This window comes from Atractosteus spatula, chromosome 15 (assembly GCF_055471065.1).
Source record: "Atractosteus spatula isolate fAtrSpa1 chromosome 15, fAtrSpa1.hap1, whole genome shotgun sequence".
Lineage (NCBI taxonomy): Eukaryota > Metazoa > Chordata > Actinopteri > Semionotiformes > Lepisosteidae > Atractosteus > Atractosteus spatula.
The window spans coordinates 9364885-9385152 of NC_142720.1; the positions used below are offsets into that span (position 1 = coordinate 9364885).

At 44.3% G+C, this 20268-nt stretch overlaps 2 protein-coding genes across 4 annotated transcripts in view; both read left to right on the forward strand.

Annotated features, from left to right (window-relative positions):
• The first annotated feature begins 788 nt into the window (after positions 1 to 788).
• soul4 (heme-binding protein soul4) lies at positions 789 to 10461 on the forward strand. Of its 3 annotated transcripts, none has more exons than XM_088934127.1 (6): positions 789 to 907; positions 3352 to 3517; positions 5068 to 5153; positions 5373 to 5514; positions 5870 to 6053; positions 7876 to 10461. In XM_088934127.1, exons 2-6 carry the CDS (start codon positions 3355 to 3357, stop codon positions 8048 to 8050), a joined length of 750 nt encoding a protein of 249 aa, XP_088790253.1. In that variant the 5' UTR covers positions 789 to 907; positions 3352 to 3354; the 3' UTR covers positions 8051 to 10461. The 3 variants fall into 3 exon arrangements, with proteins under 3 accessions (XP_088790253.1, XP_088790252.1, XP_088790251.1); XM_088934126.1 differs by having other exon boundaries at positions 790 to 907; positions 3333 to 3517; XM_088934125.1 differs by lacking the exon at positions 789 to 907 and having other exon boundaries at positions 2998 to 3517.
• Positions 10462 to 13421: 2960 nt separating this feature from the next.
• The window catches only part of ptk7b (protein tyrosine kinase 7b), an 87494-nt gene continuing 80647 nt past the window's right edge, over positions 13422 to 20268 (forward strand). The window contains exon 1 of the mRNA XM_088934128.1: positions 13422 to 14067. Coding sequence (XP_088790254.1) covers positions 13944 to 14067 — 124 coding nt within the window. The 5' untranslated portion in view covers positions 13422 to 13943. The remainder of the gene's footprint in view (positions 14068 to 20268) is intronic.

Genomic DNA, 20268 nt, shown 5'->3' on the forward strand with positions numbered 1-20268 from the left:
TGGGTTCTGGGTTCAATTCCAGGTTGCTGTGTGAAGCTGGCAGATTCTCCCCCTTGTCTGTGTGAGGGGATCTCTGGGTGCTGCAGTTATCTCCCTATTCCCGAGGCGTGTCGACTGGGTTCATTTGGTCTCTTGGAATTGCCCCTGTGTGCTTATGTGTGTCCTGCAGCTGAGTGGGGTTCTGTAAAGGCTGTCGCCCAGCCTTGTGTCCCTGTGCTTTCAGGGAAGGCTCCAGGTGGCTGCTTCTCTAACCAGGAATAAGTGTCTGTAATTGATGGATGGATTTTCCGGACGTATAATTTATAACAGCTGTTTCATCCCACAGTTTACGTTGGCAGTTACGTTGGCTGTCAGATATATTCCAATGAAACACTGGCTTTTCATTAAAGGACAACTTCAAGAATACAGTTTAATTTTCTCGTGGGGGGGGGTGGGCGTTACAAATATACGACAATAGCCTAATGCATGGCAAGTCAGGCCAATGAAGTAAAAATGGAAGGTTATACCTTCTATTGAAAAAGGTGTTTTGCACTACCATACAGTACTGCAGCTCTACTCCAGCTGTTGTTATTAATAATAGTTATTACGCTGTTAGTGTTTCAAAACGTGCAACACGGCACTCCAACAAGTGACGGAGCCTCTTTTCCATTATCCTCTGCTTCTTTCCTGGCGTTTCTATGGTAACTAGTATGAGAAGAACCGGGGTCTGTGTGTGCTGGATGGGGGTGCCTCTGTAATCCCATTAATGCGGCGCGGATTTCACCTGGCGTGGCCTATTTGTGGGCTGCCAGTCACGTGACGAGCCGCCGTTTCCTGCGGTAGTGTGGTGGTGTTTTCGCCGAGCAGCGGGCTGTCGGTCCTGCTCGATACTCGCCAACTAAGACTTCGGTACGTCGTAAGTGAACAGGTGAGCCTGTTTTTTTTTTGTATTTTGTATCTTGAAGTCCGAAGCCTGACGCGGAATTGAAGGCTTTTCCGTGCAGGCGGCAGATAAACATTGCAGCTTGTTGTAAGCTGCTCTCTGGCGCTTAGCTGTGCAAAACACTTGCAAGGTTGTGTTGCTGGGAAGTTCACGTTACGTGGGGAATGGTTTTTTTTTAAGGGCTGCGAGCTGCTGCATCTGGCGGTTCTGTCTTATTGTACAGACGTTAATGTGCAGAACAAGTGCAGGGTTGCAGAGCGCAGTGTTATCTGCATAATGAAGTTACTGTTGATGCGTGGGTTCGTGCGCCCAGGCTGTGCAAGTTGACCTACTTTTTCTAAGCTGCTGCCCTTCATCCGAATGCGGCATTTTGGAAAGGCAGAACAATAGCCATGCATAAACGGCAGTTTAAAAAAAACCGCATGAGAGATTGGAAGAATAATACAATTCATATATCAAGTGTATCTTGATTTTTTTTATATATATATAAAGGAGATTACATTTCATGCCAGGGTGAACTAAGTTTATTCGATTTTCGAAGAATGCTCCAAGCGAGCGGATCGGAAATCATTTCTCCACTCGTAAATCGTTCCCTTCAGGTAAATTGAAATTTTAAAAAAATTGTTTTCAGGTGCCTAGGCAGTAGAAATAAAGGGATGTGTAAGAATCGCATTTGGTTCCACGCTCTTGAGATGGTAATGTCCCTTAGCGAGGACTCCTGTTCAGTCCTGAAAGTAGAGAATAATAACAGAATTGTACCAATATTACTGCGTGGCTGTAATAATGTTGTATAGAATCTTCAAGGGTGACTTCTGTTGCACAGCGATATTAAAATCTATCGTATGTTCAGAGCGGGATGAGGATTCAGCGTGTGTAGCGCCGCCTCAGGCAAGGGACCGCAACTACAGCAAAACCAGGTGACCATCAGTTTCCTTGAGTCGGGCGTGTTGCTGTCTCAGTGCCCGCAGTGCGACTTGGCAGTTGTTAGAAATTGTTGCAAGTAGCAGTCTTTTTCTTGTGTGTGATAGCAACTGCCTGCAACCTGTAATTGGTCGACTTATTCTCTACAACCAAGCGTGTCCTAATGTGTAGAACCAAAAATCCTATTGTCCGTCAATTTGATTATAAGCATTAGTATCTGAATTTTGTACCCTGTAGGTAATGCATATAATGTAAGAGATCATAGTTATTGTAAAATGAATCATACATAAAAAGTAAGGAATATGATTATTGTAGACTACACGTCATTGATTCGACTGACACTTTCATGCAGGTTTACAGAAGTTAGAATTAACCTGTTTTTTCACACAAGTTTTTGTACCCAATTCGATGTTGGAAACGGGAAGAAGTCGAGCTCTCAGGGGTACTGCGCCCACACCCGAGAGATGAACCTGCAGCCCCAGTCAGGAGTCCAGAGCCCGAAGGTTTCTTACTGATTAAAGAAAGACTAAATGCATTTATTGTTTCAGTTTAGCTGCTGGGGATAGGTTTTAATGCTTACAAACATGACGTTTTGAGATGTTTTTCAGGGAGCATATCAATAAAAATAATATGCTTAGATGTAGCGCCAAACCTTCCAAATACAGCTAAAGGAAGAAATATGTGATTATTTAAAAACCAACAGGTTTTTCTTGTCTGTACCTGTAAGTCTGCCAGAATGTTGTCACAGGTGTGTGGGTTTCACAAGCATGTACACGGTATATTGTTGTTTTCTACAAAATCAGAGAAAGTTAGGCACGCACCTGCTGGAGCAGAATGACCTGTTAGTGACTAAGCCCTGCTGTCGATCTTGGATCGCCAGGGTATCAGCATGCCCTCAGCCACTTCCTCTCCCAGAGCGCTTCCTTGAGCTCTGTGTGGCTGTCTGGACTGTTGGCATGGTAACGGAGCCCTCTGCTTGTGCATCCTTGTATCTGAAGTCCTTGTGTTGTAGCCTTGGGGACTTTTAACTCTTTGCTGCCCCAAGATCTATATGCTGGGGTGGGAGTCGGTTTGCACACATGCCTTGTCAAGAACTGATCATTTCCCGATCCACAGCTGCCTGCTCATGGCCCAGATGGTTCCCTGGAGACATGGGGGGGTTTTGAAGGGATTAACCTGACAGCAGTGCAGTGACCCTCACACACCAATTAAGAAAAAAACCACAACTCCTACTCCAAGGGATTTAGCAAACCGCTGTTTAAATGTTGTGGTCAGGGGGAGGAGATCCCTGTCTGAATAAATTAAGCCCTGCCATGAAATTTCTGCCCTTGCAGATAGATGATTTTTTTTTTTCCCAGAAAGGATTTTATTTTATATGTCATGTTCTTCAGGCTGGATGTATTTTTATAATGCTACACTTGTTTGAGTTGCACCTGTCAGGGCTCAGTAAGTCTGAACTCAAACTGTGTCTGGTTTCGCTGGGCTGCAGATTGCTTGTGCCTCCTCAGCTCATGGCTCGGATCACGTTTGAGGACCTGGCGGAGCTGGAGGACGAGCAGCTGGACAATGACGTCACGGAGGACAACTCTGAGCCAATGGACGAGGAGGAGGAGGAGAGGCTGTTGGCCCATTGGCAGGCTGTAGCCAGCACACACCAAGTGTCCGTCCCCCAAGGTAGCAGGCAGGGTCACTGCTATGACAGTGCAAAGTACAACAGTTGCTGGACAGAAATGTAAAGGAGAAGAGCACTGCAGGTTCCTGGGTATATGCTAAGTACAGCTACCCTTCTTGCCTGTGATTAAAATTGCCGAAGGCTGCTGTAATGCCACAAAATAAAGCATGCGTGCATTAGTAGTGACATCTGTGTAACATAGAATCACGGGTAGTCATTTTACACTAATGCAGCTTGCTTGATGACAACTGGAAAGGAGGTGCCCTTCCTCCCATGGCTGCATTATTGAGTCATCTTAATCCTGACTCAATAATAATCCTTAATCCTCTAGTGGGCTTTGTAGTGTTCCTTTAAAAGAAAAATGTCTTCTGTTTTCATTTTCTGCTTCAGATGGAGTAACTGCCATGTGAAATCATGTGTTGATCAGCTCTTTACTTTAAATGGTACTGAGGAATTGTACTAGATATAGAAAAGAACAGTTACAAATGAGAGGTAGCTAATTTGGCCTATATAGCCCGCTAAATTAACCAAGGATCTTTTCCAGCCATTTTTAAAAAAGGATAGGGTATCGGCTTCATATTCATCTCAACATGACTAGTGCATCCTTCAATTTTGATTTAAATTTTCAGCTTTTATATATATATACTGATGGAAAAAAGAAACGCAACATTTTCTGGAATAAGAATACTATAGAATACGAAAGCTCGTTAGGTGCACTTTTACCCAGTGAGGTCCAGGTGAAACAATGCTTGATCAGGTCACCTTTAAAAAGGCATTAATTCAAAACCTAGGTCACTGCAAGAAAAAGGCCAGACTTGGTCAGTTTTCTGTGCATTCCATAATGCCTCCAATGTCACCAGAAGCGAGGGAGAGGGCCATTGGCATGCTGCAGGCAGGCATGTCACGTGCCAGTGTTGCCAGGCACTATGGAGTCAGCCGCTCCACTGTGTCCCGACTGCAGAGAAGGTTTCAGCAGACCAGCAGGACAGATGACCATCCAAGATCTGGTCACCCGTGGATGACCACACCAGAGCAGGACCGACACATCAGACCGATCCATCTGAGAGATCGTTTCAGATCTGCTACCCATACTGCTGCTGAAACTGCCGGCAGACACAATGCCCGCATCAGTGACAGGACATTGAGGCTCCATGCTGCTAGTCTTAGAGCAAGGCGACCTGTCAGAGGCCCTCTGCTCACACCTCCTAGACGTCACACCCGACTGGCTTGGGCCAGACAGAGGCTGCGATGGACTCGTCAGCAGTGGCATCAGGTCCTCTTCACGGATGAGTCACTCTTTAGCCTGTTCCACGCAGCTGGGAGGGCCAGAGTGTGGAGGAGGTGGTGTTATGTTTCTTTTTTCCATCAGTATATATCCTAACATTGTGTTTGCCTTTTTTATTGCTTGCCATGTTGTCTACAAGTCATAAATGATGCATCAACATAGACACTTTTTTCAGACATAGCCTCTTCAAGCTCAGCATTTCCCATTTCGTTATTTTAGGTAGCGCTGTGAACTGCATCTATTATGAGATGTTCTTTTTTAAAACAGAAATGTCTGGTCCGATTCAGCTGATGACGAGACAGAGCCAAGTCCGAGAGCAGGTGCCATATGTCACAGTATCTCGGCATGAAAAGGTACCTGATTTCTGATGCTCGGCTTAGGAATCGAGAAGGATATTTCTTTAACGCATATATTTCAGATTACCATACCTTTCTTAGAGCAATTTATAAAAGGCCGGGGATACAATCAAGGATTTAGAAGAAATCTTGGCACGTAAACTGTGTCGTAAGGCAGTGGCAGGTGGGGTGATGCAGAGCAGGGTGTTGAGAGAGCTTGTGGCTCCACTGTTGCAGCTGGATGAGACTGTGTACGAGGAGAGAGTGTATCCAGCTGGGAAATGGGCCTGTGTCACCAAGGGGGAGGACTTGTACGAGCAGAGCATTTCTATGGCCTTCATGAAACTGATGCGCTACATCTGCAAGGAAAACTCTGCAGGTAAGTCAGCACTTTACTCTCCTGCTTGCAGAGCTGCAGACTTTAAGGAGGCTTTTGCCCGACTATACATCCAGGATCTTTAACTGCTTGTAGGTTTTTATAATTAAAATTTGGCCTTTAAGAGACTTTATGCCTCCTAAAAGACTCAGCCAGTAAAGACGCTTGCCCAAGTGCAGGGTGAGCTCTGTGGTCATGGGCTCAAGCCTGCCTGGGTCATGTCACTAGCAGACTGTGACTGAGATTCCCCAGGCAGCAACACACACATGGCTGAGCATAGGTCAGGGTGGGATGAGTCAGCCAGGGTGTCTTTAAAGTGGGAGAAACAACCCCACTCTCTGTTCCTTTCATCTTCCAGGCCGTTACTTAGGGATGACCGTGCCGGTTGTGAATGAGATCCAGATCTTGGAGGATGGGACAGGCTTTGTTAGAGAGATCCTGACAGCTTATTACCTACCCGCTGAGTTCCAGGACAACCCACCGGATCCGACAGACCCCGAAATTGTCATCATCCAGAGAGGGCCTCTCAGAGTCATCACCAGGTGGGGAATGTTTTCCTCTGGTTTATAAGCACAATAGCACCTGCAGTGCACTGGTGTCGGTGCCAAACCTTTATTCATTAGTCAGGGATCACAGCAGGTTAAGGCGTGCCTTGTTTCCTGAATTTGGGCATCTGATTTCTGGTGTTATATAATTATTGTTATAAAAAATCAAATATATATTGAGTATCAAAAGAAGCTTATTACAAATGCACGTTTGTGTAAGAATTTAACAAATTTGCCAGCAGGAAAATCAACCTGATAGAAGGTGCACTGACATTTTACTGAACTGATACTGTAGGTAAATTTATTATACTGCTCAACATTTGTCATCAACAGGGCTTATCATCAGGGGGTTTGCAGTAAAGCCCCACGGGCCTGTAGCACGTGTGGCACTGTTGAACAGCCGTAGAGCAGTGAGGCTTGCTGTGACCAGCTTGCAGACACTGTCTCGTGGAGTTCTTTCCAATTCTTCTTGTGGAACTTGTCCTAGATGCTGTGTGTGGTCTTGGCACATCCTATAAATTTGCAATGGGGGATGGGATATGGACCCACGGTATTTGGTTTGAAATTACTGGTTTCTGAACACACCAGTAACTGTTTGCTGACTTAGCTCAGTCCTCGACACAATTATCTTTCTTAATTTTTCACCAGGCTTGACATCAGACAGGTTAAATTACCTCATCACCTCTGTCCTATCAGTTCTCATTAAGGAGGTGTTTTAGTGCACGTGCCACAAAGTCGCTGGAGTGCTATGATTAGTCATGACTAATCAACTCAGAAAAACCAGGCTTAAAACTATTTAATGAATATCCAAAATCTGAAAGCTTTATTTTTCTAAAACATATATGCATAATTTAGAAATGTTTCTTTTGATGCTCAGTATAGTTCCCAGCAGACACCAACATGCTATAAAAATACAGTAAATCATTATTTGACAACTCAGAGTCCAGCTTTCAACATTTTGAAATGTTGAAAATGAAAATGTTGGTGGTGAAAGTGTGTTGTACAGTTTTTTCAAACAATATTTTGTCATCAAACAAGATAAGGTAATGTGTACTGTAGAGCACTGTGCTGCAATACCCCTCTTTAAACATGTATGTAGTTCGTCTTTTCAATATTCTGTGATTTATGACCTTTTTATACAGGATACAAATAAAAAAAACCTTAAAAAAACAGATGCGCAACACCCAACAACACAATTGTTGTAAAAGAAGGTGTGGAAATAAGCTCGATGAAAACTTTGATGAAGTTATCTGTCATTTCTTGAAATTCGGAAACCCTTTCTCCCCTGGAGGAGACCGGGCTGCTGTAGTTTCTTACAGTAAGCGGGACTGTGGGTGTTGCAGTTGGAATGACCCTACAGTATGTGACCCCTCACCATCTCCACCTGTGCTGTTACTCTCTTATTCAGCCGAGACTCCCTCACCTGGCTCCTCTAACATGACAAAGTCGTGAATGACATACGAGCTCCTTTATTAGGGGAAGGCAAACGGGACTGGACTGATTGGAGTGATTTTAAAATTTACATGCACTGGTGGGGGGGAGGGGTTATTTAATTGGAAGATTTTTAATTGGGGGGGGGGTAAAATGCACCTTGAATTTTTCATGTCATTGAAAGAGGTAGGTTATTGTAGGATCCCAACCTGGCCTTTCAGCAAAACATTTAATGTGCTTTCAGGTGGGATATACTGTAGCTTATGGTGAAAGGAATACCAGCAGCAAGCCACTGACTTCAGTAGCCTAACTGTACAGCTGAATCCTCAGGTGCATGCGAATAGGAGAACATGCCTGAACTGGGATCGGCTTATCTTTGACCTTCCAGGGTGTTCCTCGGGACGACCACAGAGGAGACCATCACAAGGCAGATCAGCCTGCTGTGGGAGCTGCTGGGGTCCACAGACGACTTCCACAGAGACATGTACATGGTGGCAGTGTATGAGAACCCAGGAGTGCCCTGCCGCAGGAACGAGATCTGGTTCATCCGCCGCGACCCCTAGAGCCAAAGGTTAGCGTGTCCAGGATTTCACCAGAATCCCCCGCCCCTCCACAGGACTGAGCAACCTTCATTTTATATAGCGCCTTTCCCGGGACATTGTCTCAAGGCACTGTACGACAAAACAATCCAACAGAAAAAACGGGTATTCAGGAATCAAGGCAGTCGCTGTTCCGGGATGGGAAGTCGGAGTGTAACTGTGAGTTTGAAAGGGGTGATGGGTGCAAAATCTGATTACGCCATGCGAAATTTTGTTCACCTGAATCTGGATTACCTGCCTGCACAGCCAGTCAGAAACCTCAAGAGTGGCCCTGATTTCTTTCTCCCTCTGTGGCTCCGTTTTCCTTACAATCCTGGAAGTCCGGAGGTTCTGCATGCCCTGAGAGTGAAGAGATAATGGGAAGGTATGTGTAATGCCTTCTGTCCTCTCAGTTATATCCTGTTCAGTCTCTGTAACGGCCTGCGCTTAAAGAGGGGCTGACTCTGGGGAATACAAGGAGCTGCAAAGGTAGTGATATATGAGGGGCTGAGTGACATCGGTGGCCTAATTCAAATGTAGCACCACACAAAGGCAGGTGAGCAGTTAGACCTGTTCAGCAGGCATTCTGCACACCTGTAGAAGCAGGTGACAGGACAGAGGATTCAGCCTCCTGGTTGATCTGAACCAGCATTTCACTCGGGTCCTGAAGTGGTACCAGTGTTTTGCACTGCAAGTGGAAAGGCTTGTAGCTGTTTGTCACAGGAGACATAAATCGCATTGCCAGATTGAAGTACTTTTTTCCTCTTCCTCTTTGCTTTTGGTTAAGGATGTTGGCATGCATATAAATCACTTCTTCTTGTTTGGCTTTATAGCATACACCGTGCCTTGCTGCTTGCTGAAAATCTTCAAAAAAACTTTTAACAAAGTTTGTTTTGTCTTAGAAGCAGTTTTACATTCAAATTAGTTTTTGAATGATTAACAGAAAGGATAGTTCTTGTTCTCCAGATTATTTTGAGTCATGTATCAATGGATAAATGACACATGATTATCATTAATCGTATATCTTATTAAACCAGTCTCAGCCTGGAGTAATACAGCAATAACATGGACTGTAAAAACAAGATTTATAAATCATTCCTCCCTCAAGGCATTGATAATGAGTAAATATTCAGTGTCGGTGAGCCCCAGTGTATCTGCATTGAATGTTGAGGTTTGTGCTGAATAAATTACATATACTGTACAGTATAAAACGGCACTAGACATTACAAATTCTAATCACTTACTGGAATCCATATTTGTTAATGAGGAGAAAGTTTTGTAAAACGTTGCTAATTACAAATAATTTTTGTCAAATAAGTGTGATTGATTGGAGCCTTGTTTTTGTTTCTGTAAATGGAATTGATTAATCTAAAACATACTTTCAGACAACTGTTCACTACTGGGACTTTCAAAGAAATACTTTTTGATAATGGTGTTTTTTTAAAACTGAAAGCACTACAGTACTGCACAATGAAGTGGTTGTTTTAAATGAATTAATTTTTAAAAAAGTTACTATTTTGAAATGGTTTTTCTGTTGTGAAACATTTTGTCATAAAAGTGTATCTGTAGAAGCATTTCAGCACACCACTATAGGACGAAAGCAATGACACTTGATTCTGTATTGCAGTCTTGAAAGGTTGTCCAGTAGCACCTGTTTTAAAACTGCTTATTTCCAGCAGTTCGCAAAACAAAAACATGATTTCAGCAACAAAAACATTCAGCAACATAAACATTTTGTGTAACATTCTGCGTGAATGAAAGGGATTGTGAATTTGACTAGGAAACATCACTTTGAAACCAAAATGATTATTCTTGTGGGGGGAAAATGTATTATAAAGAAAAGAAGTCTCAGAGGGGATCAGTTGATGTAGAGCCGATTAAATGTACTGTAGATGACTTGAATGGAGAGACAATCGTGTTTACCTTGGGTCATACTTTATCTTTAGAGTACCCATTGATTTGAGATATTTTTGTTGTTTTTAATGTTGACAGTTTTATAAGTTACTTTACCTTTTTCAATTTGTAGATTTTGTATAATGTATCCTATCCACCTTTGCCTGCTTCAGCAAAACATGGAAACATTTGGTCCAATTACTTTTTAGTGAGTTGCAATACATTTCTAAATGCTTTTCCTTTCCTTGTAACCTGTTCAAAATCTTCTGCAACCTTTTTCTTACTGTTGCAATTGTACAAGAAGACAATGTTCCAATAAGTGAGATTCCTCATCTGGTTTTATTGCATGCAGTTGTGACAAAGTGAGCATTAGTTAAGCCACACATTTTGTGAAACTTTGCTTTTTTTGTATTAGTGCATACTGTATTGTTACATTACAGGGATTTGTACAGAGTTTATCGTGAGGTGTCCTATATTTGTTGCAATAAAGTGTTATTTCAGTCTATTGTTTATTAATCATTAATTCCCAAAGAGGTCGGTCAATTAATATATTGTAACGCTTACGGCCGACAGGTACTGTGTAAGAGCCGGCTTACCAGAGCAGGTGACGTCACCGCCCTTCCCAGTAATAGCAGGACCACAGCCCCTGGGCTGTGGGGAGATCTCTCTTTAGCTCACCGGGCTGGGTCCCTGCTGAGTGACGCAGGAGTCCCGGGTTCGAGCCCCCGACGGTGCGGGGCCGAACTAATGCGGCAAGGGCGCCCGCCTGAGCCCCCCTTGCGTTACAATATATATAATATCCCAGATCAGTAAATTGATTTTGGTAATCCCTTCTCAAAGTGGGTTCACAGTTTGGCAATTTCATTAATTTATGACTGTTCATTTCACAAGATATTAGAATCAGGAAATTGCAATAAAATTGAATGAGGAGGTCATTTCTAATATCTGAGACTGTGTATTAACAAAAAACATGAATCTTGCAACTAGCTATGTAGAGTTCATTTTATAATTGAAAAGCCGTAATTGCATTTGCTGTAGTAATATTCTTAAATTACTCGGATAATCCCCCAATGCACAGATCTATCTGCAGAAGAGTTAACTTAATTTTTATTTTGAAGTGACATTGGTTCAGACACAATGACTCTTCTTGTTTATTAATATAGAAGGCACTGGGTTAGTGAGTAAAATAAGAGTTAGTGATATGAAATGCTCCATGTTTTAATTATAAAACTGAAAAATAAACTTGTAACCTTTCCTTCATTTGTGACCGAGAACCAAAGGTTCACTATGCTGCAGTGAGTCAAGAACGCCACCTGGTGGCCATCTTGCGCATGACAGCAGTTCATGAGCTGTCGTTTTGGCAATAGGTGCTTAATCTACTGCAGTCGTTTGCAGTTGTGTTGTGACAAACGTGCAAGATATCTACAGCACTTAGCTCTTTTTAGCTTTAAACCTAATTCCAGAGCCCAGACACAATTGAGAACATACTTAAGTGGCAATCGGAGGAGATTAACTCTGCAGAACCCGTACAGATAAAAAAAAACCCTTCACAACCATTCTGATCATATGACTCTGTAAGTCCTGAATTTAATAACGGATTTTAATTAAACTCGGAAGATGCAGAAGGTTTTTTTAGGATCCCGTGCATTAGTTTTCCCTACTGGATGGGTGTCTCGGGAGACTGAATAACCATTGCTTATTCTCTCAGCTGAATTAGTAAAAACCTTTTTAAGGTGACTCGGTGAAGTCGGCATGAAAAGTTGCTTTTTCCTTTCGGTTTGGCAAGGAGCAAAATGAACATTTGAATGCAGGTGAGTTCCTGAACATCCCGACATTCCGTTTTTTTAAAAATTTTTACTTCGATTACCTAAAGTAATGGTTACCAAAAGTATTGAGGTAGGAGGCTTTTCACAACACATGAACAATTTTAGACAAAAATGCAGTACGTCCACAAAATTGGTCATAACTCCTAGCAAAACTCCTAATAAATGGACCGGCAATGTTATTGGTGCACATACTCGTTCCATTCGCTTCTCTGTTCAGAGAAGCGCCGAGCCTGTAACTGTAAATGCCTGTAACAGACACGTCATACAGGACAGTCTCAAGTCATTTGAGGACAGGCACGTACTGTACAGTACTTGGTCTATAATTATTGCGCGCAAATAGGATCTTCTCCCGATATTGCTGTACTGACATCATGGTATCCTAAAACCCAGAAGCAACATGAAAGTGTTTTAGAAAACCTGAATCACTATGTAATACACTCCTTTGGCCTCTACTGTATATAATTCTGGTTCATACTGGCAGTAGAACTAGATGCTATTCGGGAATTCTGCTCTGTGATATATGCTATGTTTTTAAATGCTCCTCTTTTCCTCGGGCAGTAATTACTTGGCGAAGTTCGCTTCAAGAGCTGTTATTTTCTCGTTAGCAAAACGCAACATTAGTAGGAGCACGGGAGGGCTGTGTAAACATTTTTCTAGATAATTATTGCTTGTCTAAGTTATGGTTCGGATTGCAAAAGAAAAAAATTAAATGTTCATTCTGACAAAAAACCCTCTTTTGCCTTTTAATATGAATCTAATTATTTAGTCATTTACGTTCAGGTTCAAATGGAAATTCGTCTTTCAAGTGTGTGAGACCTCTGATTTTACCGAGTTGAAACTGAATGCTTGTCATTTAAACTTGTCCATTGTCTTACAGTTAGAGCTTCGGTTTATTTTTTTCACCAGAGTGAAAGAGTGTATTTGTCTCAGCAGCATGGGAAACGTATTTCTCTGTTAAAGACATGCAGAAATGTCCACTCTATCAGTTTCACATTTTAGATATTCCTACTGGAGATTTGCACATTGATTCACAGTTTTCCCAATAGTAAGTCCAGTACATCTCAAACTCTGAACACTTCTTCGCCTCCAACAAGAGACGAGCAGTTGAGCCCATTTCGGGTTTTTAGCAGCTGCAGCTGATGCTGGATAAGATCAGACTCGTTTGCCTTATTTCGGTTAACTCGGCAAAGGCGGAGCAGGGGTATTAAAACACCATTTACACGCTGTTTCTGCCTTGTGCAGTGTGCAAGGGTCTTGCGCTCAGACGACCTGACACGACTCCGGGCGATTTCGGACTTTTGATCCTGAGCTTTTCGTTTTGGGGGGGGGGGAAGAAAAGTCAGTTGACAAGAGTTGCAACCAAAGGACAGAGCGGCGCTGTGAGACCAGCAAAGCGCAGCGGTGGACTGCCCAGTGCGCGCGCGCACCCTTCCTTTCTCCTTTTCTTCTTCTTCTTAAAAAAAAAACCGATTCCTCTTACCTTCACCGCCAGGAGGCCGCAGCACCGATCCCCTCTCCTCCCACTCCCGTCTGAGCTCCTTGCCATCGGGTTGGCCAGTCCCGGAGACCGGAAGCGGCTGCGGCACGGGAGCGGGTGCGCGAGGAAGGGACGGGGGGAGCGAGCGAGAGAGAGAGAGAGCGAGAGCGCGAGCGCTCGGTGTGTGAAACTCGTGCGGTGGGTTGTGGGACTGAACTAGTCGGCAGGCTGGGTTTCTCGGGAAACGGGTCTCACGCAGAGCAGGAGGAGGAAGGAGCCGGACCGCACTTTGGAGCTGTAATATCGTTACCATTCAGAACGTTTTAAAAACAAAAGTACACGGGAGACCCTTGCTCGGGAATGGAAGAGGCTGCCCCTCTCGCCCACTGAACCTGCGTGACCTCTGATCCGGACTGCTAGGGGAAACGGGCGAGTCTCCTGCTCCTGCCCCCCGACAGAAAGGGGGTAGTTTCATGAGCGCTTTTTAAAGGACTCGGCTCGGGGCACTCGCGGGGTGTTTTTTTTCCTCGCTCGTCCACTTCCACCGGCTTTTCCGTGCCGTCATTCTCTCTCTTTTTTTTTTTGGTGGTAGTATTAAACAAACACAAAGATCCGTTCATTCTGGTATCCCCGGTGTCTCGCACGCGTTTCATCGCCGGCGGCTGCGCCCCCAAGTGCGACCATGGAGGTACCGGCGGCGGAGAGCTGCCGCCCCTCGGCCCCTCGCCCCCGCCTGCCCCGGGTACGGCTCCCGGCCGGAGCGGCTGCGGCTGCGGCGCTCGCCATCGGCATACTCTGCGCCAAAGGTATGAGGCTCTGCTTTAATTTAAGACTTACCTGACTAACCTGTGCATGCGGTTTTCTTCTCTAACATCCACATCATGGTTGTCTTTTTTTTTTTGGTGGTGGTGGTGGTGGGGAAGTTACTTCGAGCTGTAACAACAACGAAAAAAAAAACTGGAGGTAAAGTCCGAAACGCTAGTCTCCGCAACTGAGAGTCGCCGTTTTATAGGACGTCCGAGATACCTTCTCTGGGGGGATTTCAGTTGTGTTTCATAACGGCGGAAGAAAGCAAGCGGACGGTGACTTTTTCTCGGTGCGCTTTTCAAGCCCGGAGTGTGTGTTTCAACGTGGAGAGAAAACTTTCCGCAAGTCGGCGAGCCGTCCCGAAGTGCGCAGCGTCCTACGCCCGGGGTCTTCAACAAAAGACCTATTCTTCGCTCGTTTTCGGTTTAAGCGAATAAAGAGAGACTTTCAGCTAAAAATAAGTCAACAAAAGCAGGTTTCTATGCCCGCACACATGTTTACACAGCCAAATGCAGGTCGGACAACAGGAGTCCGGCGCGGAAAGCTTGCGAAGGTTACTTTTCTTTCAAAAAAAGAAACATTTGGGCTGTGTGAGGGTATTGTTTCTTCCAGTCTCGACTCACCTTGGAAAAGCCCACAGATACGCGGTGGCGAGAACTTGGTTAGAACATGAAAAGTAAATGGTGAAAAGGCAGAAAAGTTAGGTAATGGCATAAGTGTACGCACGGGGAAAAAATACATAAGTGCCTTTGCAGGCTTGCAGGGTAAATAGCTCATATAAGGGCGATCCCATTGAAATCGAGCATATGACGAATCTGGATGATTTGCTTGCCGCAGCGTTTCTTATTATGCATTAAAACGGCACTTTTTTAAAAAGTTCAGTCAACGCGGTAGCTCTTTTAATATGAATCGTGCTTTTCCCCACGCGCGGTTATTATTTTCCTGAGAAGTTTTACTGTGTACCTGCCTAGCGTATAGCGAGCGAACACGAGATGATCAACTTCAAAGCTGAGGTCAGGGGTTAGTGATGTGACGGGACCGGGGAGAGAGAGGGAGGCAGAGAAACCCGTTTTATTTATTGCTTTTGTAACTTTATAAAATGATGAATTCGCCCATTAAGGCGATACAGTGCGCACAAGTTACTTTTTTTTTTCTCGGAGACCTCTCGTGTTTTATGACGGGAGGAGAGCACATCAAAGCTTCCCTTGACCGTGGGCACCCGTGAAGACCCCCTGGGCTGAAATGTGCTGGTGGGAGCTTTGTTTTAATTAGCAAGCTGATTTATCCTTCACAAGCTTTTGTGGCATATGGGTACAGTCTATGCAGGACATGTGAAAATGATCCCTAAATCTGTGGGCTGAGACAGCTCTCCTACAGAGGATCACAGCCAGCTCTGGGGTGGAGCAGGGCTTCAGCAGTTGAGGCCGAGCACAGCGTCTAGGGAGGTTTAAAATGCCGGTGCTTTGGATGTGGTTCCAGATTTGTACGGGCTCCTTCTGTACTCGCCCTCCGAATCAACTGAATTTGCAATGGTGTGGCGTCGCCCACGACGTCTTGGCCTTTCGGATTCGGATCCGTCCATACAAAGACCCAGAGTAGCATGATCAGTTGAACAAATTAAAACAAAAGGCTGGAGCGACAGGGGTGGGGTGGGGGGCTCTGACACATCCACACCTCAAGCTTTCCCCTATTTCCGCCTCCCCTCCCGGTCTGGAGGGAGTTGTGGAGCTCCTCCGCTCTGCGTGAACTTGGGGGATGTTGGGAGTTCTCAAGCACAAGAGAGAGGATGGCTGCTGGGGGCAGGATAGGAAATTGCAACTCATTTGCAAATGAGGGGAAAAGATAAAAGAGCTGAGGCCTGAGACTTCACATATCCCCCCCCGATCTACACACTTCAGCATCCTGGCGAAATACCTTCCTCCTTTGTCATGGTAATGAGAGCTCCTGGGAGGAAAAAACAAAAAAAGGTTATTTCGGGCTTTGAATAGAGATGGAGGGCCCATATAACTTTGTTTTAGGACTCCTTTCTAATGGCTGTGATGGTTGGGTACCACAAGGCACCGCTGTAAGCGTGCGGCGTTCCTTCTCCATTTAGGATGATCTGTGACACTGCCTCCAAAGGCAGTGCTTTCTGAAGGGAGACAGGACTACAGCTGTGAACTGTCTGCCAGAGGCAATGATGTTGGACCTCTTGTCTGTACTGGGGGCGATTCAGAGCTGTGTTTGGCTTGACCTCTCTTCGTATGTAAACATTTTCCTTTTGTTGGAAGGTAAATGAAATAGACATCCGTGTATAGCAGCCAGGTTACTATTTCTATTTCAGAAGGCAGACGTATACATTGATGTAAATTTAGTTGATCTGGGTGTTATAAATCACTATCGGGTCCAAACCAATCTTTTTATTTCAGGTTTGTATCTCACTGTCCACAAGCTGAGAGTTTAAATATTTACTAGCACAGTTGCGGATGAGTTAATAACAGTACTTTGCTTGTTTAAACTTCGTATGGTTCTCTGGCTTTCTGTGCAATGTGATATGTCAGTTGGCCATATAATATAATTGATAAGTTATGTTGTACTTTGTAATATCTATATGTTTTCACATCTGGACGGTACAGTGAATTTTAAACCTCAACGTATTGTGAATCCATGAAATAACTTTCCTTCTCTAGAAAAAGTAATACATGACTAACAAACAGCACATAAGCTTTTAATATATTATCTTGTTGAGGAGAATTTTGCTGTCTTTTTTAAATAAAATGACTGCGTGCTTGTTTGGTATTTAAGGTATAAATTTGTTTTAAGTACACAGCAAGCATTGCAACAAGTTTTATGAATGGTCATTAATAATGTTTAAGTTATGTATTTATATCATGAAAGCAGGGTATGTCTGAAAGCAAACAAGTAAGACTTACAATTACAGTTTTATTCAAACCACATTTATAAATGCTCAGAATTCATGGCCTTCTAATAACACAGCCGGTGGTCGTGGTTACAGCTTTCAATAAATAATTCAGAGCATCCCCTGCAGGTTCTGGAGCTGCGTATTCTTTTGCTTGTCCAAAGAACGGCATTTTCCCACACAATACTGTACTTGTCTGTAAGCTTACAGGTCTGTCTGCCCTGTCTATGGTGACTTGCATCACTGCTGAAATCCATCTTCAGGAGAAGTGTAGCAATCTAGACCTGCTGTTTAAAAATTTGCTTAGAAATTGCTTTCAGGTGTGTGGCTGAATTTCATTCATTCAATTCAATTTTATGTAGCTTGATGATTGGACACCGGACCAGTACAAATGGAGAGAATCTGGTATTCAGAAAATGGGAGAGGTGAGGGAGTGCGATAATTAAGGAAGGATCTATTTTAATATCCCCCCAGATAGCATTCTGAAATTCAAAGCCTTCTGTTTGAAGGCTCAGAACTTCAATGCGGTTTTGAACATAGTTCTGTAAAGACATTAAATTATTATTTTGTTGCCTTCCACACATACACAGTCTAATTCAAAAGGGAATCTGTTTTTTTTATTTCCTGCTTTACTATCTGCTACTAATTTGGGTATGTTGATTGGAGGGATAATGGAGTCTGTAAAGCTGTTGAGAAAAGATTGGCATTTAGAAACATATGGTGTCACGCAGGACTTGGTTTAAGTGAGTGTTCATATTCTCAGTCTCATCTTATATTTCAGGCTTTAAAGGTGTTTTTGTTGCTGCTGGGATTCTGTTTTTCTAGCAGTTATTGAGTGCTTGAACATAAATGGCATTGTCTTCCTTCCAGTCCGTTCCTCATGTGGGTGATTTCTATGAAGGCGCTGAGCTCTGGTGTGCTGTGGCTCATTCTAAACCACCCCTGCAGTGAATGTAGAACAAGCCAAGCCACCCGGCGTCCTTGTCCAAAAGACACCTCAGTTTCACGATCGCAGAAAGACTGCTGCTGTCTCGACCCTGCTGACTTCTGACATGTCTCTTATTTTTAGAAAAATACTACCCCCCCCCCCCATGATTTAAATCTCCGATGGTCTGCGATTTGTCTTTGAGCTGTGAGGCTGGCTGCCGATGTGTCCGCAGCAGGGCTTGCCTGTTGATCGGGTGGAGTGATGTGGCCATCGCCAGCAGGAAGCGCCAAGGCGCCTGGATGGTGGCAGGAGTTGAGGCTGGCAGGTTTGTGTCGGCCCTTGGGGAGAGCTGAATCCCGAGGACCTCATTCTGCCGAGACGGTGTGAACCGGACCTGCGAGCCCATCCTGCAGCTGATAGCCGAGCCACGAGTAGTGATAGCATGTGAAGGCAGCTGAAATAAGTTCAACATTTCAAGGAGGATGACTTACGTTTTTAATTTTCCTGGAGATACTGTTCCCCCTTTTGTATGAATCGCAGTGCTGCAGATGACTGGCTGAGGATTACCGGCCTCGGGTTCTGCCTCCCATTTCCTGCCAGCACCAGGTGTTTTACTGCTCCTTTGTGAAGAAGGGCAGGACCCCTGACTGGAGGTCAGGTCTGATGAGTCTGCTGGTGGGAGGTTGAATACAGAGGATAGGTTGCTTTAACGTGTTTAAAACGCATGGCATTTGCATGTGTGCCGAAACTTTGTTCCTCTTTTTCGGCTTTCTCAATAACATTTTGATACGGTGGCCTTACTTTGTTAAAAGGCTCACGTTACAGACTTGATTACCAAGTGTGAAACACCCAGCTTGATAGGTCGCAAAATGGTAGATTTAAAAGTCTTTTGTCCTGACCAAGCTTGGCTTGCAGTTTTCTACAGGGCTTTGAAGTTCCCAAGTTAAAATAGTTGCTGATATGCCTGTGCCGTCTGTTTTGGTCTCATTGAAAAAATATGCAGGCTGAGTTTGGCAGTTGTGCTTGATCTTCCAAAGGTTCTGGTTCCTCTCTTAGTAACAGATTTTTTTTCCTAAGTCTTTGAGAGCAAGGGAGAAAAGCGAGGTTAATTTTTCCACCCTAGTTCCACTGCTGCACGGTGTCCTCGATGAGCTCATGTGCTTCCTGACCGCACACAGCAGCAGACGGGCTCCTTGGAGAGCTGCGCTGGATTTCCACTTAAAAGCTTTCGAGCAGGAGTCTGGAAGAGCTCAGCCTGAATTCCAGGCCTGCAGGAGGGGTCTCCTTGACCAGGCATAAACTCCAGCTGTCATCTCCATTCACAAGCTGTATGCGTTTATCATAGGACGGGCCCTCAACCCCCTCACGCAGTCACATACACGCACACACTGAAGGCTCTGACTCTTCTCTTGCTGGATTGATTCACACAGTCCCTGTAAGTAGTAAAAGGGCCGTAACGTGGCCAGAACGAGTGCACATGGGGGACATTCACCTTTGTGTGGGAATGTTTGCAGCTCATATGAACGCACTGACCACAAACAGTGCTGGCATTGAAGCATAGGTTGTCACGCTCTTAAAAATGTAATGTCTGTATCTATTGGTTGATCTTGTCATGAATATGGCACCTGGTAGCCTCTGGACCAGAATTTCCGATCTAGTGCCTCTGTAGGTGAGTCAGGTGTGCTGTGCTATAGGAGCTGACATTGCCCCCTCAGATGACGCATTAAACTGAAGCTTTTAAGTAAAACTTAAACTTGGCTTTTAACTTATGGTCACATGGCAATTTCCAGAACGGGAGGTGTTAACTCTGGTGTCCTGGCTAAATTACAATCTTTACTTTTTCAGCCTAGTCTCCCTTCAGTTCCAGCTTGATTCATTATGAGAGGGGATGTGTTGCTTCTCTACCTGAGCAGCTGATGCTTAATGGCTGCCATGTGTCACCATGTGTGCTCTTTAGTCATGGATGAAGTACATAAAGCGTTTTGAGATTCTTTGGGATAAGAATCTCTACATAAATTCAAGGAATTAGGATTTTTCTGAGTATAATAACAAGCTGATGGAAAGCAGATGTTATTGTGTTTAGCGGTGTGGCAGTGACGGTTCTCGGAGCTTGTGCTGCACCCTGTTTCGTGCCCAGTCCCAGCCTGTATTCTTTTGCATGCATTCAAGAGCTGCAAAATGAAGATGGGCATTGGCATTGCCCTTCCTATTAATCAGGTGTTAATCTCTGGTGCCCTCTTTTCCATCTACCTAGGCACAAGAGTAAAAAAAAAAATCATTGTCCTGGAAATTCAAGTGTGAATTGCTCTTCCCTGACAGGCGCAGTACTCTTTTGCGTAATGCAACTTGTCGGATAAATTCCTCAGAGGCATC

Excerpts from the sequence above, each read along its gene's own strand:
- soul4 (XM_088934125.1), top strand. The coding sequence starts at position 3,106 with ATGTTGTGGTCAGGGGGAGGAGATCCCTGTCTGAATAAATTAAGCCCT. Across the intron at positions 3,518-5,067 it reads CCAAGTGTCCGTCCCCCAAG|AAATGTCTGGTCCGATTCAG; the intron begins GTAGCAGGCAGG and ends TTTTTAAAACAG. Across the intron at positions 5,154-5,372 it reads CAGTATCTCGGCATGAAAAG|CTGGATGAGACTGTGTACGA; the intron begins GTACCTGATTTC and ends CCACTGTTGCAG.